General features: G+C 34.7%; 1 protein-coding gene across 2 annotated transcripts; it reads right to left on the bottom strand.

Moving 5' to 3' along the window:
* Window positions 1-402: 402 nt before the first annotated feature.
* Window positions 403-25,413, bottom strand: ACTR10 (actin related protein 10). 2 transcript variants are annotated; one of them, XM_029239319.1, is made up of 13 exons: window positions 25,258-25,413; window positions 23,055-23,127; window positions 21,078-21,160; window positions 19,720-19,828; window positions 17,983-18,090; window positions 15,702-15,769; window positions 15,351-15,430; window positions 11,098-11,133; window positions 7,474-7,553; window positions 7,321-7,394; window positions 4,680-4,761; window positions 3,036-3,237; window positions 1,305-1,729 (listed from the first exon to the last, which is right to left on the bottom strand). In XM_029239319.1, exons 1-13 carry the CDS (start codon window positions 25,332-25,334, stop codon window positions 1,548-1,550), a joined length of 1,254 nt encoding a protein of 417 aa, XP_029095152.1. In that variant the 5' UTR covers window positions 25,335-25,413; the 3' UTR covers window positions 1,305-1,547. The 2 variants fall into 2 exon arrangements, with proteins under 2 accessions (XP_029095153.1, XP_029095152.1); XM_029239320.1 differs by lacking the exons at window positions 19,720-19,828; window positions 21,078-21,160 and having other exon boundaries at window positions 403-1,729; window positions 25,258-25,411.

Below are 25,413 nucleotides of genomic sequence, written 5' to 3'. Positions count from 1 at the left end.
TAGGTACACAGTAGAGAGTCAATAAATACTGAATGAATCTTAGTTTGGGGCTACTAAAGTAGGATTACATGGTGACAAAGTAGATCTAGTAGTATTTTTAAAATACACACACACACACACACACACACACGCACACACACACAAATGAATCCTTTCCTATTCTTTTTTAATATATTTTTTTGGCTGTGTTGGGTCTTCGTTGCTGCGCGCAGGCTCTCTCTAGTTGTGGCGAGCGGGGGCTACTCTTCATTGCGGTGCCTGGGCTTCTCACTGCAGTGGCTTCTCTTGTTGCGGAGCACAGGGTCTAGGGACGCAGGCTTCAGTAGTTGCGGCGCGCAGGCTCAGTAGTTGTGGCTCGCGGGTTCTAGAGCGCAGGCTCAGTAGTTGTGGCGCACAGGCTTAGTTGTTCTGCAGCATGTGGGATCTTCCCAGACCAGGGCTCGAACCCGTGTCCCCTGCATTGGCAGGCGGATTCTCAACCACTGCGCCACCAGGGAAGCCCCAATCCTTTCCTGTTCTTAATGCCAGGAACCAGCTCTTTCAAGTGTGACTTGGTGTCGGTATCTTCATACATAAATCATATGGCAAAAGTAGGAAGGATCCAGAAAAAGGACAATCAAAATGATTGAACTATGAGTAAAAATGGACTTGGGATATATAGTCTAGAAAATGTATAAATTCATAATCGGTCTTCAGGACTATGAGCATACATATGCATATATTTCCCATCTTCATAGGTAATTAGAAAGAATGAAACCAGCAAAATTCTAGTAAGAGGCAGTTCATTAAAAACAAAGGAAGAAAAACAAACAAAAATAAAAATTAAATAATGACTGAGTACATATTTCAAAGCACCTCTGCCTTAGAAGATAAAAAGCACAAAAGAGAAGATTAAAGACATTATGAATACATGTTTATAAAGCAGTTTCATAAAAATGCATAAAATGAGTATCACCGCATAAAAATGAAATATCTTTTTTCTTAGCAATTCATAAAATAAACTGTAAAGTTAAAAAGTGAACATTTCCCCATTTTCCTTACCAAATGCTTAACTATGCTACCCAACATTCTCAGCCCAAAAGTAGCATAATTATAACATGGACACAAACATCAAAACAAAAGGATTTTAAGACACAGACCCATGTTAATATTTAAAATAACTGGAAATGGTAACATTATTCTTTAAATAAAATAATTGTTGAACACAATGAAATTAATGAAGTCTCCAGTGCCCAGGACAGATTATGTGAATTGTGGAGGGACAATGTTTTTATTCTTTTTGAAAAATGAACTATGTAACAAACTTCCAAAATTAACTGCTTTACTATATTTTATTGATATAAATACAACTAATTTCAATAAGCATCAGCTACCATTCTACCATTACACCAAAGGCAAAATGATTAAATACTAATGTGAAGTATAATTACAGAAACGCTTGCACTTCTACTAAAGTCGTTTCTAACACCATCCTATATACTTTGTACAGTTTGCTTGTAATTGATGAGATATTTGAAAAGAAGCAAAGCTGAATTTTAATCAAACTTTCATTTCTCAGTGGAAAATGCTCTCTTCATCAGAGGTGGTTGAGCCTTCCCGACATCAAACATCATTTCCAAAGGTGGGTTATTAAGAGAACACCAATCAGGTATACGGCCTGTCTGGTTATAATATTCCTTTGAGACTGAACGGCTCCCAAGTATGTCTTGCAGTGCTCCAAAAATAGCTCCTGTGTGGTAAACATATTTTTATGGCTGATATGAAAACTTTTACTGGAAAATTTTATGTACACATACATCCACTTCATTATATGACAAGAGAGAATAGGTAAAATTCAGTAATGCATATTCACAGTCTTCAAATTAATTCCAGTTAAGTTCTATATCCTATATTTTGAAAAACAGGCTAAGCCATAACTCCTGTGTTGAAACTAACTTAAATGTTCTAAACTAGATTATAGTGAAAATGATAAGTATTACTGTGTTTAAATGCAGGTAGAGTGAGGTAGAGTAAGGTGGGAAGTATTTTCAACTCTGTGTAAACACAAGAAATAATAATCTTAGTTTTCTTTGCCACACTCTAAGATTATATGTCAGTAAAAAAACAGCAGTGCAAAACTCAATAAGCCAACCATAGTATCCTAAGAGTCTATGCTGAAGACCTTATAAAGACCCACAAGGCAGTTTCAAAAAAATAACTTAGTGACCAAATCCATTCTTCCTAGATCAAAATTACATTTTGACCAAATTCTACTTTATAAGAAATATAATACGTATCAATTTAAAATCTCAAAACTTGTTTTTTTTCTCTAAATGATCCTGATACCTATGAGCTGTAACTGCATCATAAGACACATATCAGAACTTACACAAATATACACATCTATGACTGTCCTCTCTTCAAAGTAGTCTCTTTATTAGGCTATTTCCGTATTTCAATAAAACTAATAAAACTATCATTCCCTAAAACATTCAATAAACTCAGTCACAAAATATAGTGTAATTATAAAATAAAGAGATGAGTTTTCATATATGGCTCACAAATTAGCTTTGTAAGGAATTAAAACAAGTGTTTTAAGCAATGGTAGCATAATTAAAATAAATGCACAGCTATCACTATCATTATGCGGGATGACTTTAATTGGACAGAGTTCACTAAAAAAAACAGAAGTGCAAATGATAAGAGAAATAAGTATATAATTCTGAAAACTAATAATTTAAGGAAAAGTAAATGTTCAAAGAAAATTATTTAATAGTTCTATTAGTTTACTAAGTACACAATTTCGAACAATGAATCATCTGTTCTAATATAACCATTAGTAATGTCATTCAGGAACCAATTACTATAAAATCATTATTTTTAAAAGTGAAATTCTTGGGAATTCCCTGGCGGTCCAGTGGTTAGGACTCCACACTTCCACTGCTGGGGTGCCTGGATTCAATCCCTGGTCGGGGAACTAAGATCCCGCAAGACACGTGGTATGGACAAAACAAAAACAAAGACAAAAACAAAAAAGAAAAAAAAGCAGTTCTTACCTCCCAACCAGGCTACACAATTAGCCTTCGCAGGTGGAGTATGAATTCGGAATGTCTTGGTGCCAAGTGTTTTTTTATATTTTGGTTTTTCTACCAAATACCTTATTTCTGCAAGTAGTCTGTGGAGGAATCCTGGCAACATAGGTGTGCCACCTATGACTACCAAGTTCTCTGCTAGTTGCTTCCTAGTGTCTATTGGGCACTGTTATTAAAGAGAAAGAAAAAAAGAATTAACTATAAATAATGCTTGATTGAATTTAAGAAAATATACAGATTATTAGGTGATCATTTGTATTACAAAAAAGGGCCACAGCAAGGTTTCTTTTCTTTAATTAATTATTTATCTACCTATCTATCTGTCTTTGGCTGCATTGGGTCCTCGCTGCTGTGTGCGAGCTTTCTCTAGTTGTGGCGAGCGGGGGCTACTCTTCATTGCAGTGTGTGGTCTTCTCATTGCAGTGGCTTCTCTTGCTGTGGAGCACGGGCTCTAGGCGCATGGGCTTCAGTAGTTGTGGCACGCAGGCTCAGTAGTTGTGACGCATGGGCTTCGTTGCTCCATGGCATGTGGGATCTTCCTGGACCAGGGCTTGAACCCGTATGCCCTGCACTGGCAGGAGGATTCTTAACCACTGCACCACCAGGGAAGCCCTTTTATCTTTTTGTTTTTTTAATTGGGGTATAATTGTTGTACAATGTTGTGTTAGTTTCTGCTGTACAGCTAAGTGGAGTTCCCTGTGCTATAACAGCAGGTTCTTATTAGTTATCTTTTTTATAATATTAGTGTATATATGTCAATCCCAATCTCCTAGTTCATCCCACCCCTCAAAAAGGGCTACAGCAAGGTTTCTTTAACAAGAGTTTTTCAAGTGGCAAATAAACCCCATGATAATATTATCATGTACTTATATAAATCCTTAAAGATTTAAAAAGCTAATAGTGTAGATTTTAAATTCCACAGGGAATATAGTAGTAATATGGGAGTATTCTCATTTTCAGGGTAGAATGACTGAGCTGAGCAAAGAACATGAGAAGAAATAACTTTTCATTTCTTTTTTAGTAAGGAAAACATGTGGAAACCTGATTTTTCTAAGGTACTATATCCACTATATCCAGAGGCTGTTATCGAGTGGGAAGATAACATTCTTAGAAAAATTGTTTCCACATCAGTTCTCTCTAAGCATCAGGAATGTTACAGTCCTTCAATGACGTTATGTTTTTCATAAAGTCCTCAAGTAGAGCCATAGAGGTAGACAATATCTCCCAAAGTGATAGTATTTTATAGGAGTTCTATGGTCCCACAGTCATTAAACAAAAGAGACATATACCTTGTGGAATGAAAAACTTAATACTACACAAACCTACATTTGAAGAAACTACAAGCCATACTAGGTACAAAATAAAAATCTGTTATCGTTGTCATGGAAAAAATGCATGATGTGCCTATAGAACGTATTATCCCGGGTTTGAAATGTTGTGGGTACCATATATAAGTGCCAAAGTAAAACTCATTAACTATAAAACTTCACATAAAAGCTAAAAAATGTAACTAATGGCTAAAATTAAAAATACAGACAATATGATTTTTAAAATTTCTCTGTAAAGGGCTGTATTCATAAATTGAAACCTTTTACAAAATAAAAGTACCTGCATAAGGGAATCCAATATTAAAGTGGCAACTGATTTCTCTTCATTATCTTGCTCAAAAAGGATTTCCACAACCGAATCTCTAATGAGATTAAAAACAGTGTTTTGTTGGCATCACATAATATGACATAGTACATACCATTAGTTCTACTGACATATTTTTAGGTACCAGTACTATATTAATGTAGAGTAATGGTTAAAACACAAGGTGTTTGCATTTGTAAATGAGAAAAATAATAGCACTTGCCTCACAGGTGTTGTGATAGAGATTCAATGAGTTAATAGAACAGTGCCTGGCACATAGGAGGTACTCCCTAAGTACTAACTATAACTATTATTATTATGTATAGATTTACAAATATTTTGTCCACCTTAAACCTAATAACAGAAAAGGAGCGAAATTCTGTAATAGTTGGTAGAATTCAACAAGCAGATCAGTAGTGATACAACAAAGTTAAAACCAAACAAGACCCTCCCCCACCCAGCCCAAAGTATTTCTTTGTTTTTAAAAACAATACATGGCAAAGATGGCTAGTTGCCTAATAAAATATTCATGTGCCTGTTCATTTTCAAATTAAAAGATATAGAACTATTAGGGTTATTTTTGGTAGCACAAGGAAGATCTCTGTTGTGATGGAACAGTTCTATATCTTGATCGTGGTGGTGCTGATTATGGAAATCTACATGCGATACAATTACACAGAACAATATATACACATTGCACCAATGCCAATTTACTGGTTTTGATATTGTACTATAGTTACACAAGATGTATCCATTGGGAGAAACTGGGTGAAGAGTACATGGGACCTCTCTATATTATCTTAGCAACTTCCTGTGAATCTGTAATTATTTGAAAATAAAAAAAGATAAAACTCCTATAAGCTGGATACAATGCCCCTCCCCAGTTGAAACACTGTATTTATCAGCCTCCCTTGCAGCTAGATATAGCTAAGTACCGGACAATGAGATGGAGGCAAAAGTAGTATGTGGGACTGCTAGAAAGTCCACTTTAAAAGGAGAGGAAGCATTTTTCTCTTTTCCTTCCTAGGATTGCATGCTTGAAACACGGATGGAGTAGCTAACTTTACCAACTACCCTGGACCCCAAGGACAAGGGCTACACCTCAAAGATGATAGGTGGAAGGAAGCCTGGGTCACTGGTAGCAGTTATCATACCATCCTTGGACTATCTACCTCTGAACTTCTTTTAAATAACAGACAAATTCTATCTTGTTGAAGCCACTATTTTCAGGTTTGTAGAACTGGTAAACAAACTGAACCCTAACCAATGCAATATAAAGCTATACATATATATATACATATACATACAATATCTTTTAAAATAAAACTGGGACCATACTATGCATACTACTTTAAAGATTTTTGAATCTTTTTCAAAACATAAAATTCTCTTCCTGATATTCAACCTACTTCCTAACTGTCGATTTTGTTAGTACAGTATACTGAGGTCTACAGTATGCTGAACACTCACTCACTCACAGTTAGTTAGCCACTTGCCTCTATGCCTGCGTACTTTTGCTTCTACCAGTTGAGCTAAATACTCACAAAGCATCAGTTTTCTTTTTCCAAATCTTTGTCAGTTAATTTGATATTGAAATGACATAATTTAACAATTATCACTTAAGCAATGAAATATTACGGTAGAAAATAAACACTTATTTTCTTCTCTTATTCTGGGCTCCACTAAACAATCAGGAGAAATTTTTACATAGTAAATTAGTGAATATAACTTAAATAAAAGGTAAAATGATAAAAACTTACTACCAAAAAGTGTTACATTCTCACTTTTTTGTTTCCCCAACCTACTACCTTTAACATCTGTATATTTATGTTCATCCTTCTAGTATCTCAACCTCTATGTTAATTATCTCAAAATCTAACAGGATCTTCTATATTTATATAATTCTTTTCTGTGCATCTTCTGATCTAATATTTTACAGATGAAACTTTTATAATACAAATTTTATACAGCTTGGGTATAAACAAAAATTACATTGTTACCAATATAATCATGTAAGTCCTTGACAACTTATATTGCATCATCAGACCGAATAATGAATAATAAAAAAGTGAATTACTAACTGGTCCTAAAGATTTAGTATATTTGGAAGAATGCATTCTTTCTAACAAAACAATGTTTTAAAGCAGGAGTCAGCAAACTATGGCCTGCAAGCCAAATCCAGCCCACTGTCTGTTTTTGCAAATAAAGTTTTATTGGAACACAAGTCATGCTCACTCATTTACACATTGCCTATGGCTGATTCTGCACTCCAACTGTACAGCTGAGTAGCTGCAACAGAGACCATATGGCCCACCAATCCTAAGGTATTTACCATTTGGTCCTTTACAGAAAAAGTTTGATGAATCCTGTTTTAAAGTATCATACTTTATTCTCCATCTCAAAGAATGGTTGATTCTGAATTACTTTGAAGAACAGAAAAAAATTTTTTTTTAAGTTTTAAAACATTAAAAAGTCGAATAATAAAAATAAACACGAATGATGAGGCTTAATGAAAAACACATAATTATTAAATCAACAATACTAAAGGCTTATACAAATATTAAGGCCAAAAATTTATTTTAGTTCATTATTTTGCTCATAAAAATTAAGGTCTAACCTGATTGATCCAAGGACATGTAAAATCTTCTCTCCATCTAATGGGTAGTCAACATTTGGGGGTGGTGAGGGACGCTGAAATATAAGTATCATAAGCATAAGTATACAAATTACAACCTCTGAAAAAAAGAATATACATTTATTTTTAGCTTACCTCAGTATTCCCATCAATATTAAATTTTGCTGCTTGGATTTTTAGTCCACGCTTCAGATCACTAACAAAGCAAGTGCGCACTTAAAAGAAAAGGAGACATTGTTATGGTTTGTGATTGAATCAAGGTCCCAGTTAAAACAATTCTATTCAAGTGGACATGTTAATCATCTGTTCCTTCTGATTTGATAAACTATCTCCGTCTTTAGTTAGCTTATGACAATTTATACACACATAAAAAACTTTTCATTCACTGAGGAATCGTTAAGACATGTTCCATGTTCGTCTTCCACAAAACCACATTAAAAAAAAACAAAACCATACTTGAGGAAACTTATGTTCTTTGATATTCCTTGTATAAAGAGTACCATAATAAAAATAAATTTTAGCATCATGAAAATGTAGCCATTCTAATTGAACAGCATATCTCTTTGAGCCAGATTGATTTATATCTAATCTTACTTATCTATCCTATTCTTTTTTAAAAATGTTGGTTGGTCAGAACACAAAGCTAAATTTTGGTCTTAGTTACAGTAACACTCCTTAGTTTAGGGTTTTCTGGCATGATAATTTTCTCCCTCTTGCACACTATATCTTTTCTTTAACTATGAACATTTATTCTTTTAAAGATTATTTCTGTTGCAAAGTACCTTTTATAATAAGCGGGTGCAAATTATTTTCAGAAATAGGTAAGGACTAAAAAATTTTTTTCAAGTAGAGACAAAATTGATGTTGAGGGACTTCCCTGGTGGCTCAGTGGTTAAGAATCCGCCTGCCACTGCAGGGGACATGGGTTCCAGCCCTGGTCCGGGAAGATCCCACATGCCACGGAGCAACTAAGCCCGTGCACCACAACTACTGAGCCTGCACTCTAGAGTCCGCGTGCCACAACTACTGAAGCCCGTGTACCTAGAGCCCGTGCTCCACAACAAGAGAAGGCACTGCAGTGAGAAGCCAGTGCACTGCAACAAAGAGTAGCCCCTGCTCGCCGCAAATAGAGACAGCCCATGTGCAGCAATGAAGACCAAATAAATATATTAATTAATTTTTAAAAATTGATGTTGAGAGCAAGAAATCTAATGATTTGGTTAATGACTTGCAAAACATGCTGACATAAACTTATATATTATACAAAATTCTTTTCATTTACTAATTCAAAATATATTTGTTAAGAATCTACAATATGCCAAAAACTGTATAGAGCAGGAAACTATATTCAATAAAATCTTGTAATAACCTATAATGGAAAAGATTCTGAAAAAGAATATATAACTGGGGACTTCCCTGGCAGTCCAGTGGTTAAGACTCTGTGCTCCCAATGCATGTGTTTGATCCCTGGTCGGGGAACTAAGATCCCATAGATTGCATGGCACAGCCAAAAAAAAAAAAAAAAAGAAAAGAAAAGAATATATAAAGCTGAATCAGTTTGCTGTACCCTGAGACACTATAAATCAACTATACTTCAATTTAAAAAAAAAGAGTTTACAATATGCTAATATGCTAGACAGTAGGCTACGTGCTCAAGTTACTTACATATTTTATACTTTAAGTCCTCATAACTAAGCAAGGTAAATACTTAGACTTCAACATCTTACATACTTGGCATATGAAGGTGTTCTTCTTTAAGGAAACCAAATTCACTGAGTTAAAAATCTAAGAACAGATAAATTACACTTAAGGATTTTAAAATAATTGAAAAAAATGTAGGTACTACATAAGTAGCTAATATAAATGAGCGGGCAAGAGTATGTGTACGTATTGCATATTTGTTTTTAATAGAAACGGGTTCCTACTGTACATATTATTCAGCAACATGCTTTTTCCCTTAATACATTATGGATATCCTTCCAAATCAATACATCTAGCTCCTCCTTTTAAAAAGTTATATGGTGGGACTTCCCTGGTGGTCCAGTGGTTAAGAATCCACCTTGCAATGCAGGGGCAACTAAGCCTGTGCACCACAACTAGAGAGAACCCACGCGCCGCAACAAAAGATCCTGTGTGCCGCTACTAAGACCCGACGCAGCCAAAAATTAAATAAATATTTTAAAAAACAAATAAATAAAAGCTATATGATATTCCTTATTATGAAGTCACGAAATTTCATTCAACATACCCTCTTAGATAGGATGCACACTTTTCAATTTTTATATATATGTCAGAATGCTTTCCAAAGAGTTTAATTTTCAATTCTTACTAATAGCAATATATTAATTTTCCCATAATCTCACAAATACTAAATGTCTATCTTTCAAATTTTTGCCAATCTGATGTTTCCCTGGGTAATGGGAAAGTTGAACATCTTTTCACAAGATGGAAGCTATATGGAAAGAAACATTCCAAGGAATTATCAACTGTTACATCATGGGGGATAGGACTAGAAGAACGAAAGGGAAACTATTTCACTTGAGATATTTCTGTATTATTTGAGCTTTTGCAATAAGCATGTACAAATGACTGAAATTTTATAATAACTGAAGAGATTTTAGGTAATTATACAACATAAGTAAGCAATATAATGAAGAACAAGATCCATTTTGCAGCCCTAGGTCTAACCCTACCTATTGTGTGACACTGAACAAATCACTTAATATTTCAGGGACCCAATTGTACCAGATTATCTCCAGGTCCCATTTAACTCTAAAATCCATTATTGTCTAATTCTCTATTAAATATTCTAGAGTATTAATTTTACATGACACTTTCAGTAATGAAGAACATTACATTATAGTTTAACTGCTTTTCCTTTTAGTGAATCAAAATACCAGAAAACTCAATTTAAATATTATCATAAAAATACACTCTAGCAAAGGAGAAGTAACATACCTTATTAAAGTGAATCTAATATACTTTACCCAACTGTAGAATTTCTGAAGTCAGTAAAATGACTGACCTTATAAAAATGACCTTTAAAATACTAGAGTTTAAAAAAATGCTAAACAACATTAAATCGGTGGCTTTCATAAGTAATGTAACTGTTAATTCATACTGTGAAAACTACTAATTCCCTAGTAACTCTCTATACTCTATCACTGAGAAGTTTCTTCAATAATACATCAGTATTCCCTGGTGGCACAGTGGTTGAGAGTCCACCTGCCGATGCAAGGGACAAGGGTTCGTGCCCCGGTCCCGGAGGATCCCACATGCCGCGAAGCGGCTGGGCCCGTGAGCCATGGCCGCTGAGCCTGCGCGTCCAGAGCGTGTGCTCCGCAACGGGAGAGGCCACAACAGTGAGAGGTCCGCGTACCGCAAAAAAAAAAAAAATAAATAAATAAATAAAATAATAATACATCAAAAGTAATGCCAAAAGGGAATTCTCTGGTGGTCGAGTGGTTAGGACTCCATACTTTCACTGCCGAAGGCCTGGGTTCAATTCCTGGTCAGGGAACTAAGATCTTGCAAGCCGCATGGTGTGGCCAAAAAAAAAAAAGTAATACCAAAAGCTTCCATAAATCTGAAGAAAAACCAATATTTTATTTACGTTATTCTATAGCCTAAATGTTAAATATTTTTAGGATATTACATTATGAATTTAATATATTTTGTATCTGTGTAAATACTTAGAAACACTTGCCCTCCAAATGAATACTTAATGATGAAGGGGACAAAAATGGGAACTTAGTTTACCTTTAATGTCCTCCAAGATACCTTCTGGAATTGAACCTAAAACAGAAATTTTTATTTAGAACTACAGAACTTTACAAGCAGAAACAGTCTGTAAAATTGCATTCACATTTCCATTTTCCATTTCAGCAACCTAAAAAAAAATTTAAAAGTACCATAATTTTTTAAAAGCCAAATAAAAAAATCAACTTTGCTTTTAGGGAAGAAACTTCAGCATTCGAAGCCGAGCCAAAGCACAGAAGTTGAAGCCAGATGTGCACAAGTTTATGAAGAAAGTCACTAATACTCATAAATTTGATAAAAATAAGACCTTAAAAATATCATAGAATAATTGGCAGTAGATAGGAACTGACCAAGAAAATATTTTCTACCATAAAAAGATTTGCTGGTTATCTGTGTTAAAGTACTTAGAAGAAATGGTAGGGCTTAAACATGAGCTATTTACTTTTCTTTTACAAAAAGTGAAGTTTCAAGTTTGCTTACCTTTTCTGTGATAATAAATGACTGTCAGTGACATGCTAACCTAATACATATTTGTAAAAAGGATCACACACAGACTTTTAATTGTTTTCAAGGTAAACGTGACATTTTAAAAAATGAGTGAGAAAGTAGCTATTCAAAGAAACTATATAATACAGGATGACTTTAGAAGATAATATTTGCATATGTTACCACTGTTATGTGATTTTGTTGCCAATAAATCTAGGTTTCCAAGTCAGACTCAGAAACAAAGTTTTCTAAGTTTAGAATCTTCTAAACTCAGAATTTTTAACTCATTGTTAAGTATGTAAAAATATTCTGATTGATCTGTAAGAACAAATTATTTATATCAATGAAGACAGAAATTTATAGCTACAAAAGGAATCATGATTTAATAAGGGTAATCAGGCACTTCTTCCATCTGGAGCTACATATCTTGTTAGCTACATCTTTACGTTATGACAGTTACTGAAACTAAGAATTAAGATAAAATTAAAACCACACTTTCAAAATGTTAAGCCATAACCTTTTAAAAATAATAAACAATATTTAATCACATTGCTTTTCTGAGAGGGAGCAAAAAAAATTTACCATTAGTAAGTATGACTTGAGAATTATTATTTTACCTTTATTATATTGTCCTTTCCAAATTCTTACCTTTGTGTTTTGTAATATAGTAATAATGATACACATATAGTTTATAAATAAATATAGACATAAATATGTATTGCAGGTACATGCTCAAAATTTTTTTACTATGCAGTCAGTGTGTGATCAAAAAGTTTGAAGACTCCTATTGTTAAATGTTAAAATTTATCTCACAGGGGGATAAAGATTTCCAAAATGATTTAAACCTGGCTATGAATAGATAAGAGAAATGTAACTAGATTATAAGAACCTGCAAATTTAAGAATAAGTGCTAAAAACCATAACTTTTCACATGTGCTAAAGTCTCTCTAGGAATATTCAAATAAATTCCAACATGTGCCAGAGACATTTGGTAATATGAAAAACAGGTTTCTTTAGGCAACATGGAAGGCAGGCTTCAAAATAAAGGGCTTATTTTAGCTGGGCGTAGATGGTGCTTTGGGAAGGGACTTTTCAATCTTAGGGAATAATCACAGCCATTTAAACTTTGCAAATGAGGAGTAGAAATAAGAGGCATTCATTGGCTCTGGCTTTGAAAAATCATATTTAAATTTCAGCTAATTTAGGAGAATAAGAAGTACAATATTTTATATATAATTTACTTTTCAACTGTACACTTTTCAAATCAATGTACTTAGGTTAGTCTTTGTAAGTTTTAAGGTAGTATATTCATTCTTTTTTGAACTAGGTTCTAAATACTAAATGAAAGAGGCTCATTCAAAGTTCACTTAAGGATATCCCAGTATATGTAAGACTTATATCTAATCTTTGCTAAGGACCTTGACAAGAGATATTTAATATACATTTGCATTTCTGATCCTCCTAAGTGGATCCTTCAGCAAACAGTGATATGATTTAATTCCTCAATTATTAGGATTGCAGACTCAAGGTTTTTGGGGCATATGAGAGGGAAAGATTAGAATCACAGTCCAAGACAGTTGGTTAAAGAAAGGGGTATCCAAGAACATACAGTTTAGAATTTTAAGGAAATATCATAGTTTTAGTGAAGAGCTTTATTAAAAACATCTGCGAGACTTCCCTGGCGGTCTAGTGGTTAAGACTCCACACTTCCATTGCAGGGGGCATGGGTTTGATCCCTGGTCGAAGAACTAAGATCCCGCATGCCGTGGCGTGGCCACAAAAAAAAAAAAAAAAAAAAAAAAAAAGAAAACAAACTTGGGATGCTACACTAAACTTACTACCTTTGGATATCTTTTATTAACTAACTGTCATCATGATATACTAAAAAGGTAACAAAGTTTATCTGGAATAGAAAAATAATAATCTGATCTACAGAATGAAGAATGTGCTATTATCTTAACTACCTAAAGAACAACAGGAAAACAATATATGCAAGGATAAATGCCCTAACAACCCACCTTTCTCTTTCCAACATTTATTCAGTGCCCAGGCACTTGAAAAATAAATAAGACAGGGATTCTCAAAGTCTATTGAGGGAAACAGTTATCAGGTAAATGAGGCTGTTATATGTACTATAATAAATACTGCTGAGGGTGTAACAGAGAAGGGAGCAATTTATTCTGCTTAGGGAAAATGAGGAAGGTTTCACAATTAAGATGATCTTTCAGTTGAGTCATGTAGAGGGATCAAAAACCCAAATAGGTAAAGAAAAACATCCCAGGTAAAGAAATAGTATAAATGAAGGCACAGGGTTGTCGAAGAACAATGGTGCCAGGAAGATGTATGAAATTTACTGTAGCTGAAATAAGGTGCAAAGGGTTGAGTTTAGTAGTTAAAGCTAAGAGGTAGAATAAAGTTGGATTGTGAGGAAACATGCATATCAAACAGATAATTTGGATTTTAACTTGTGGAGGCCAGCAAAAATTCTCAAGCAAAAGAGAAATGTAATCAGATTAATTCTGTGAAAGTTATTCCTGCTAACAGTGTGAAACAGACTACATGGGTCCAAAAAGCAGGCTCCTGTAATAATCCAAGCAAGAAGCAATGAGGGCCTAGTTGACGTCTTTGTTTTCAGATGTTCTGTATTGTGGAGGACAGAAAAAAAAGAGATGAAAAAGAGATTTCTGAGGGAGAACTGAAAGGACTGATAAACTCCCAGTTATCTAAAATGGGAGCTCAGTAAGATATTATCTTTATCTAACCATGATTTGTTAAAATGAATTTAGGGAAAGAGATAATGTATTTACTTCTGGAAGTCTTAAGTTTGAGGTGCCGAGAGGGATGCCTAGTTCATATCTAATAATCAATTGGAAATATGAATATGAAGTTTAGAAGAAGGGTTGGGCCCAGTGATACACTTAAGAACCAACAGCATATTGATGTAGCTGAAGTTACGGGAACACATGAGATCACTTTTAAAAAGACAGTAGGAGGAAAAAAAGGAACAAAAAATAAACCCCTAGAAGAGTATCAGCAGATAAAGAGCAGAGGAAATTAAGAAGGAATACTTGGAGAAATAAGAGAAAACCATAAAGGAAGAAAAGTCCTGAAAGCCAAGGGAAGAGATAATAACAAGAGTATATGACAGGGCTTCCCTGGTGGCGCAGTGGTTGAGAGTCTGCCTGCCGACGCAGGGGACACGGGTTCGTGCCCCGGTCCAGGAAGATCCCACATGCCATGGAGTGGCTGGGCCCGTGAGCCATGGCTGCTGAGTCTGCACTCCGCAACGGGAGAGGCCACAACAGTGAGAGGCCCGCGTATCAAAAAAAAAAAGAGTGTATGATAATCCAGATGCAAACTATTATATATAGGATGGATAAACGACAAGGTCCTACTGTATAGCACAGGGAACTACATTCAATATCCGGTGATAAACCATAATGGAAAAGAATATGAAAAAAGTATATATATGTATAACTGAGTCACTTTGCTATGCAGCAGAAATTAACAACATTGTAATTCAACTATACTTCAATAAAATTTTTAAAAAAAGAGTATATGATAATCCATAATGTCAAAAGTTCTGGAAAGAATGAATAAAATTCAACTACTGGATTTGGTGATTAACAGCTCAGTGATGACCTTATAATTGGAGCCATGTCATCAGAGTGATGTGAGAAAAAGAGAATAGCTATGCAATGGGGGGGCGGGGAAATGAGTTGAACGAAAAGGGAATGTAAACCACTCAAAGTTTATAATGATTTTACCCATCACAGAGGGAAGGCTCTGTTCTTTAGCAGCACCTGTGTCAACAGTACATTGTTCCAATAGTTGAGTTTCCAACTCCCTGAAGATTAAAAAAAAAAAAAAGTTACTGGAATTACAATAATGCAACTGATATCCTTTTCTTATTTAATACTTTTACTTCATAACAGATCATGATGCTTTAAATAAAAGTGATTTTATCCTTAAAAGATGAATATACTCAAGGCTAGTAAACAATGGAATAAATAACATTGAATGTCCATACTACAAGTCCTCTATTAATCACTGTAAAAAAATTTGCATGGTTTTTTTGGCACAGGTGAAGCAAATGTGCTAAATGCCAAGAAACTTACTTGTGAAGAGCTTTTCCTCCTAGGGGGAGTGCTCCCCAACAATTTAGTACTGGGATTCCTTCATATATCTATAAGGTAGTCAAGGGTATTACTATTTTAGGAAGTAAAATGTGTTTCCCTCAGTCTTTTCTTCACCTCTGCATTATTGTTCTAAATCAGCTTGGCTGGCAAATTCTTATTTCTTTTTTTAAAAAGAGTTACAGAAAAATCAAAGAGTCTTTTTCCTTCTCCAAAGAAAACAGTTAAACATATACATACACACATATATACACACACACACACAGAATTCATTCGTTAGAGCTTGGGTGTCCAACAATGCAGCCACTGACCACATGTGGCTATTGAGCACCTGAAATGTGGCTGGTCCGAATTGAGATGTGCTGTAAGAATAACCTCCATGGCAAACACAGAAAACTTAGTAATAAAAAAAAAACCTGTAAAATATCTCATTATAATTTATTATGTTGACTATATACTGAAATGATAGCATTTTAAATACATTGGGCTAGATAAAATACACTACTAATGGCCTCTCCCGTTGCGGAGCACAGGCTCCGGATGCGCAGGCTCAGCGGCCATGGCTCACGGGCCCAGCCGCTCCGTGGCATGGGGGATCTTCCCGAACCGGGGCACGAACCCGTGTCCCCTGCATCGGCAGGCAGACTCTCAACCACTGCGCCACCAGGGAAGCCCCTGAACTTTTAAAATTTGTACCTCTTAGAAAAATTTTAAATTACGTATGTCTCACACTGTATTTCTATCAGAGCTGAGAGGACAGTGGACAATACTGTACTGTGGGTTTGCTACTTTATTTTATATATTGTTTTTGCTGATGTTTCATAAGTACATTATTTATGAAAAAGAAAAAAGTATATTGTTAAGAGCACTGGCTTTGGAGACAAACATGGGTTTATATCTTGGCTATACACTTCTATTAACTTGGGTCAACTACCATCTCAACTTTCAATCATATAATGAAGAGAATAATACTTTTGTCGCAGGGACTAACACACAAAATACTTTATATTTAAAAGTGCTATTGCCTAATTTAGTTCTTTAGGAGCTAATGATTCTTGATTTCCTTCCCATGAGTACTTCTTCTAATAAATACACACATAGGTCTCAAAATTGCAAGAGTCTTGCATTTATGTACTTCAAACTCCTTTTCAAATGTAGCAAATGTCTACTGTAACATTTCTAAGAGATGTTTACCTACACTCTACTTAAATTCTTCTAATGATGGGGAATGGACCAGTTTATAGTCAGTAATTTTATTGTGGAACAGCTTAAATTACTAGGGAGTTCTTCCTAATGGCAAATGATATAAAAACTACAGCACTTACTGTGCAATTTACGTGCTAGGTCTTATGCTAAATATTTTACATACATTATCTCACTCAAGATACACAATGCCCCTATGAGGCGGAATTATTATAATTCCCATTTTACAGATGAGGAGACTAAGCCCAAAAGAGATTAAGCTACTTGACCAAAATCATACAACTAGAAAGAAGCTTAGCTGTCATACTGCCCCCATCATAGCCTCAGGAAATAGATTGAAAAAAAAATCTATTTACTTTTCCACACTGAGCCCTTCAGCTATTTGAAAGCAGATTTCACGTTGCCATTTAAGTTTTAACTTTCTAATTTAATTTTTAAAATTTTTTTATTTTTATTTATTTTTCATTCCCCTATTCTACACTCCCTCTAGCCCCTGGTAACCACTAATCTACATCTGCCTTTTTTTCTTTTTCTTTTTTTTTTTTTGACGTGGACCATTTTTAAAGTCTTTATTGAATATGTTACAATATTGCTTCTGTTTTATGTTTTGGCTTTTTGGCCATGAGGCATGTCAGATCTTAGCTCCCCAATCAGGGATCGAACCCGCACCCTCTGCACTGGAAGGCAAGGTCTCAACCACTGGACTGCCAGGGAAGTCCCTAACTTTTTCATTTCTGTTTCCAGTTATTCTTCATATGATCTTTTCTTAGAACTTGACTATCCTACCCATCTTCTTTGACACATCCTAATTAGCTGATATTCCTCTTAAAAACTGAACGTAATAGCTCTGATCTCTGGAGTTTATACTGTGACCAAGTCATAATGACAATTTCTACAAAAAGTAAATTTAAGTCTCACCATCCTGTGAATTTTTTCCACATGTCATATTTGTACATGATAACCCAAAATAGCTTGATGCAATAAAAACAATTTGTAATAAGCCTAATTATTCTAAAGTAGAGTAAAAACTGCAAAATTAGCTGGTTTACAAAAAAGATACAGGTAACACCAGGCTTTCCCTATATCCACAATCCAGGACCATGGCAGAGTTTATCCCAAGTGTAAGAAGAGCCATTAGATGACTTGGAGCAAGCAAGACAGATGGAACCTAGAAAACAACAAATCCAAAACAACAACAACAAAACCAGAATGAATGTCAGTAGTTGAAGGTGTTTCCTTTACATTTCAAATATATTTGAAAAAATTCATAATTATGATACCTACTCAACCATTTTATGGCACTAAATTAAGAATTAGTTGATTTATTTGAATTTACACAATAAACAAAATACACTGTAACAAATAGAAACACTCTTTAAGTTCTCTAAGTCTTTTCATTCTGAAATGACAATTATGAAGCATTTTTATTAATTCAGTTCTCTCTCTTTTGGAGGGAAAACTGAAAAGGATAAAAGAAGAGGTCCAGAAACATACATTCAAAGGAAGATGCTAAATTTAAAAAATAAAGAGATGCCTTTATCATCAAAACAGAAATAGAGAAGAATTATTCTTGATTGTCCTCATTCACAAAGTTCACAATATGAACTATATTCTAAAAATATTATAATATAGCAGTTAAAATTAAAGAACTACAAAAATCCTTAGCTCTAAGTGACATTTTTCAGTAAAAATTTGCCAGATCTGGTGACATCCCAAATATCAGGTAAATATTCAATCAAAATATGGAAGTCCATAATAACCAAGTGGCAAACAAAATAATGGCTATATTTCCTTTATCTAAGTACAGCAGGTATTCTGGTTATATACCAGATAAGCATACTAACATAAATATAACTAAAATGCTAAGTTCAAGTAAAAATACAGAAAATCATCTATTTTATTCAGATAAGAGCTAAAGTGACTTCCTGCTGTGTTTTGTGTTCTCCCTATTGCAAACCAATTAGTGACATCAGTAAGTACAGGAGGGTATGTAACCTGTTTCTCTGTGCCTGTCTTACTAAATTATAACTTAGAAATATTAACTGCCCTTATCTCATAAATACATTGTGATTTTTGATATATTTTGTGTTCAGTAGAATGTATGAAAATTACATTTACATGTGCTTAATTTCTTATATACTATACACATTTTATACATTCTTCTAAATTGCTGAAAAACTCTAAATTCCTAAGGTAGAGATTTTTTTTAAAAGTTAAATAATAAAGATTCTGGCCTACTATGAAATGTAATCATTTAAGTCATAATTTTGGTCTTTAAAATAATCTTGACTCCTATAAAATGAAAGCTACAAGTAATATTACTAATATCAAGATATAAGAGTCACTCCTGGCACTGCCCACTTACTCTATGGGAGACATTATTTGAATACTCCATTTAAGGGGAATTTAAAGCCTAAAATGAAAGAATTGGAGAACTTAGAACAGTCAGCATAACTAAACAATGAAAACTAGAAAAGACCTGGAAGAAAAACATCAACTTCACAGCACAGAATATAACTTTTAATTTCAGAAAAAAGTCCCAAAACTTAAAACCTGTACTAAAATAAACAAACAAGGGAAACAGCAATAAAAAGAAACCTTCAATTATCTAAGTATTAGATGAAATGCTTATTACGCATGAAATAACCAAACAAAGAAAAAAAATAAACGGTCAATTTGTAAAGGATTCAGTTTATTTTGTCATCCAATTCCTCTTTCCAATGAAGGAAATAAAATGAGGACCTTTTAGTTTAAGCTTTGAGTACCTACTAAAAACAACAACATAAAAAACAGGTACCTCAAAATACTTGAAAAGAACACGAGTGAGTGTCTCTCTGAAGTGGGAAGGACATAATACCGACTCAATAACCACAACTCTGCGGTCTCTGGGATTCACCAATAGATGCCTGAAAAGTGATAGTTTTGTTTTAAAAGTAAAAGTTTGTATTTATTTTGGTACATAATGCAATTTGTTAAGATTAGAGAAATCGTACCACCTTCACTTAAGAAGCTTTACAACAAAAAGACATCTTCATTTTATTATCCGTGAAAGATAATGTTTTCATTTTTTAAATTTTTAAGTGTTTTTAAATTTTTTATTCAGTTTTGAAAGGTTATTTTCCATTCACAGTTATTACAAAATATTGGCTCTATCCCTGTGTTGTACAATACAGCCCCGAGCCTATCGTACACCCAGTAGTTTGTGCCTCCCACTCCCTCACCCCTATGTTGCCCCTGGTAGCCCTTAGTTTGCTCTCTATATCTGTGAGTCTGCTTCTTCTTTGTTATATTCACTAGTTTGTAGTATTTTTTAGATTCCACAAACAAGTGATATCATATAGTGTTTGTCTGTCTCTGTCTGACTTGTTTCACTTAGCATAATGCCCTCCAAATCCATCCATGTTGCTGCAAATGGCAAAATTTCCGGGTTTTTTTATGGCTCAGTAGTATTCCATGGTATATATCAATATATATGCCACAGAAAGATAACATTTTTGAACTCTTACTACGTGCCATGTACTGTGTCAGGAAATTTACATCTATTAACTCATTTATCTCAGAAAACAAAAACTATAGCCTATTATGAATACTGAGTTGAGCCATTAAAAAGATATTTTCTTTTTTTAAGCTACAAAAGTAGTATATGCTCACAAGACTCCAAATATTATAGGAGCTTATAACTTGGAAAATACAAAAATACCATATACCTCTACTACCCAGAAACTTTCACTTACAGCAGTTTATAGATTTTCATTATTGTGTATGTATATGCATATATTTTAACAAAAATATTCATTCCATAGATGTTGTTCTGCAACATGCTTTCAATTATCAGAATATCTAAGACATCTTTCTGTATCAGTACATATAGATACAGAACTTTTTAAATGACAATATAGTGTTTCACTATATGGATGTACAATAATTAAATTATCCAATCCCCTTTATTAATGGACATTTGACTTATTTTCAATATTTCCTTATGCTTGCTAGTTTCCTAGTCTTCAAATATATTTTTGAAAAGATTGAAAATAAGAAAGTTAAAATGGCAATGGAAATTAACCTTTTTTTTGCATTAGAAATAATACAACCAAATATCAGTAGGATGGGCACTAGGAAAAGCTGGGGGGTGGGGGAAACACAATTGCATTTTACCTGAAATACAGTATGTGGATGAATTCCTTTAGGTAGGAATATAATTCTTCTGTATTGATATTATATTGTACAACTTTGATAGGCTATAAAAAATTAAAATGATTTATTAATTTATAATAATAAAATAAACTAAAACATGCTTATTTATTTTTCTAATGGATTTTCTGGTAATAAGTCAAAAGCAATTTGTATTGAGAATAGATACAAACATCAAATATAGATTAATCACTTAAATTAGAAATGTTTAAGAACTGGCATGTCCAAGATGACAAAATGTTTTGGTTTATGGAATAAAAATCTGTGTCCACAGTAAGTAAAGAGCTGTACTCATCACATTTTTCTTCCATCTGACATTATTTTGGCATCACCGATAAAAAGCAGCATCAATTAAAAAGCATCAAAGGCTTCCTCAAATACTCCAGACTTGGTTCAGTCCCTGTTATTTACTCCCAAAGCATTGACACTTTTCCTTTTGTAGTATCACCCCACTTAATTACTTGTAAAATGTCTACCTTCCCATTAGACTACAAACTCCATGGGGCAAGAACTACTTCTGGCTTGCTTATGATATATCCTCCTTCAACTGATACAGTGCCAGGAACAAAGTAAACAGCTCATAAATATGTGTGGCAAAAATGAAAACATGCACCATTAGCACTAAAGTAAACACTACCAAACCATGGGTGCTAAGTCAACACTAACACATCACAAGGACTCCATTTACTGTATCCTGCTCCAATATGTGCTTTTATGAAAACAAATATGCTCATATTTGTTAAATAAGGGAATAATGTCTATATGATGTGAAGGTTGTACAGTTCATATTAGGCAAGAGGAGCTGAAATGATGACAGCAGAGTTATAACCTTCATCAAGGTAAAGAAAGTCATCAACTCAGTGGTCACACAAATCAGCATTCTTTCAGATCTATTTTTAAAAAGTTTAAATGATCCCGTGTACCAGGGGCTCCCGTAACAGAGTGGACCCCTTCAAGACTCTTTATTGGGCTGCATTTCTTCCTGGTCCCACCTTAACAATAGCCAGAGAGGCACAGAGCTCATTTTTATATCTGCATTGTCTCAGCACCCACCAACCAACAGTTTCAATTATTTCATTTTATTTTAAATATCCCCAAGAGAGCTTCCAGCCACACTCAATCGCAACTCAAAGCTATTCCAACTTTTTCCTGAGGTATTTTGTTTTTCTAATGCTCGGATTACAAAGTTTCATGGGTTTTAAATAATCTACCCCAACCGACTTTTCCCCAAAACCTGTTTTTGTTTGCTATCAAGAAGAGGTTTTTCAGGAATGCAAATATTAAGTTATGGTAGAAAAATCTGTATTTGATTTTACAGGCAAATTTTATGGCATGTAAAATTATTCTTTCTATTGTTCTACAATTCCTATCTACAAAATTAACTTTGGCAAGACTTGCTTTTAAAAAATGTGTTTTTCACAGGTCTTTTGAATTACAGATAAAGAAATGAGGACCTGGCTCATATTCTGAACAGAGTAAGAATAAAATGATTCTATAATTACATTACAAGGCTCAGGCAATCATTTTATTGAGCTCAAAAACTTTCTCTTAATGTTATATAATTTCATTTATATAAATTAAATAGAAAAAGCAAATCTATAAGACAAAGAACATCCGTGGTGGGCTTGGGGTGGGAATAGGGATTAACTATAAGTAGGCATTAGTGATGTTACTGGAATGACAAAAATGTTCTAAAACTGAACTGTGGTGATGGCTGCACAACTTGATATATTTACTAAAAATCACTGAATCGCACACTTAAAATAGATGAATTTTATGGTATGCAAAATTAAACCTAAATAAAGAATCAAAAAAGTTTTCTTGGAATACAGTCTAAGCTATACATTTAGCACTGTTCTAATCAATCTTATTTAAAGTCACATTTAAAAATATTTTACAGTACAGCATTTATTTTGCTAATTTGTCATAAAAAAAGAATACCTTAGGCATGCCAGCTTTTTTTATCACACTAGGAACTATGCATCTTGGACCAGTTTCTCCAGCAAATCCACATCTACAAATAAACAGAAAATTGAAACAATTCAACTTATTATAACATTCTTTTTATATATTTGTCACAGAAACAAGTTTTTCTGTATTTTTTTCAAAGCAGTGGTCACAAAAACAACTAGAAACATCTCTGATGTATTCAAAGGGACAAAAAAACTAAGGAAAAGTTAATACCATCTATTCATAATTATGTATTAAAGGTAAAAAATAAAATTGTTTCAAATTAGTGACAGTGAAATAAACCAGTGTATTATTTTAGGGTCGCATTTACTTTTTTTTCTGTTTTTAATTTTACTTGAATTTTAGGTAACACATCTCTACAGTCCTGAATCTGTACTCCACTATCTGACTTCATGTCTATAATTCATGTTACTCATAATTCCATCATTCTAATATCAGCTTCCATATTGATGCATTTCCTTCGGTCTAGTTTTTAAACTATGCATATGTGACATAATTATAATCACACTGTTCACACATCATGAATTCATAAAATAAGATTCTGCCCATATTGTTAGTCTTCACTGCTATCATTTTTTAAATTGCATAAAATATTTCATCCCTTTTAAAAAACTATTCTCCTTTCTAGAGTATTTAAGTATTTCCATTTCTGTTTCACGTAAAACAAAACTTTGCTAAAAATGTTGTTAAAAAGGATTGCCATGTAAGTTTAGTCTTAATATTATCTTTCCTTGTCCTGTCTGGTTTTCAGTACTGCTCTCCTCCTATTCCCAAATAGCTCTCTCCATCTTCTTTTAGTCACATCCCCATGTTTACCTGACTTGTACCAGTGCTCCTCAAATTCCCCAGGATGCACAAACTCATCTTATCACCCTCCTGTTGTCTTTGTCAATAACCGTCTTCCTATATAGTAGTCCCATTTCTCATTTCCGCAGCATACCTAAAATAATTATCTTTGGGTGTCAGCCTCAAGGTACTTACTATGGTATTTAAATAAACCTTTAAAAATAAATAAAAATATATAATTATGGGAGCATCTTGCTTAGAACAGTAAGAGAATAACATGAACCAAGGACTATGTTTAATCCAATTCTGGAGCACCTGAAGTCCAATTTTCCTGTTTTTTTTTTTCTTTGGCAGCACTGGGCGTCTTGTGGGATCTTAGTTCCCCAACCAGGGATTGAACCTGGCCCTCGGCAGTGAAAATGCCCAGTCATAACCACTGGAGCGCCAGGGAATTCCCTCCAATTCTTAAATAGGCTCTTTTGACCACTTGTTCAACAAATAGTTATTAAATACATACTACATGTCAGGCACTGTTCAGAGATATACAAAATTTTTTCAAATGTTTCCATTTCAGATAGAAGATGCAATTCTGGCTGTCACGTTCCTTTTTCTTGAGAGCGGTACAAGGGCTCTCAATCCGGAGTCCAAGGACCACTGCCATGGTCCACCAACCCCTGAAATTGTGTGCAAATATTTTAAGGTTTGTGTATTTGTGGCTTTCTTTCGGTCGTCAAAGGGATCTATGCCATCCAAAAGGTTGAAAACCACTACTCTAGTGTTTACAAGTTGCCTTTTAAAATGTTAAATTTCCCAATCTAAGAGTTGGTGGGTGGGAGCAACGAAGACTCTCTAGAGAATTATCTATAGGGTTGAGTTTTTCATGCATTCAGCGTTCCTAATTCGACTTCCTACTCTTGGGAAGCAGTAGCCCTGTCTTAAACATATTTGAATTTCCAACACCAATAGCATCTCTTTTCAATAAATGCTTAATAACGGAGGTCGTCATCAAGCATTACAGTTCGGTTGCCACCTCCCTAAGCAGATAAAGCCAGATAAGCGGGGCCTAGGTCATCGCTGTCATCCCCTGCATAGATGACCCCAAAGAGTCCGTTCAGTTTGGGGTGACGACCGGGGCGACAACGAAGGCAACTTTCCTGAAGCCTCCTGGGCCTCTCTAGGAGTCAGAACCTGACCACTCCACCGGATTCCCGGGATTTGCATCGCCCACGGTGTAAATAGCAAGGGCCGTCATTTGCGGGTCCTGGGGGAAGAAGTGGAGACGGAACAAGCCGCCTCTGGAGCCTGCGACGAGGACCCGGGCTGGGCCTGGGGCTCGGCTACCCGCCCTCCCCTCGGGACGACGGCAGCTGGCGCCGCGGCCACTCACTTGGTAAAAGCCTCTCCCAGGTCTATCACGACCGCCGTTTTCTCTCCGCCGCTCCCCAGGCCCTCGTACAGCGGCATGGTATTAAACAAGCCGGTAAGGAGACGGGCGCTGCCAGACCTCGGCTGCCGACAGCTCTCGGCTCTCGGGGGGCGGGGC

This window comes from Monodon monoceros, unplaced genomic scaffold (assembly GCF_005190385.1).
Source record: "Monodon monoceros isolate NGI ecotype Baffin Bay Population unplaced genomic scaffold, NGI_Narwhal_1 Super_Scaffold_21, whole genome shotgun sequence".
Classification (NCBI taxonomy): Eukaryota; Metazoa; Chordata; class Mammalia; order Artiodactyla; family Monodontidae; genus Monodon; species Monodon monoceros.
The sequence above is the reverse complement of the archived record's forward strand: the minus strand, read 5'-3'. Positions and strand labels throughout refer to the sequence as shown.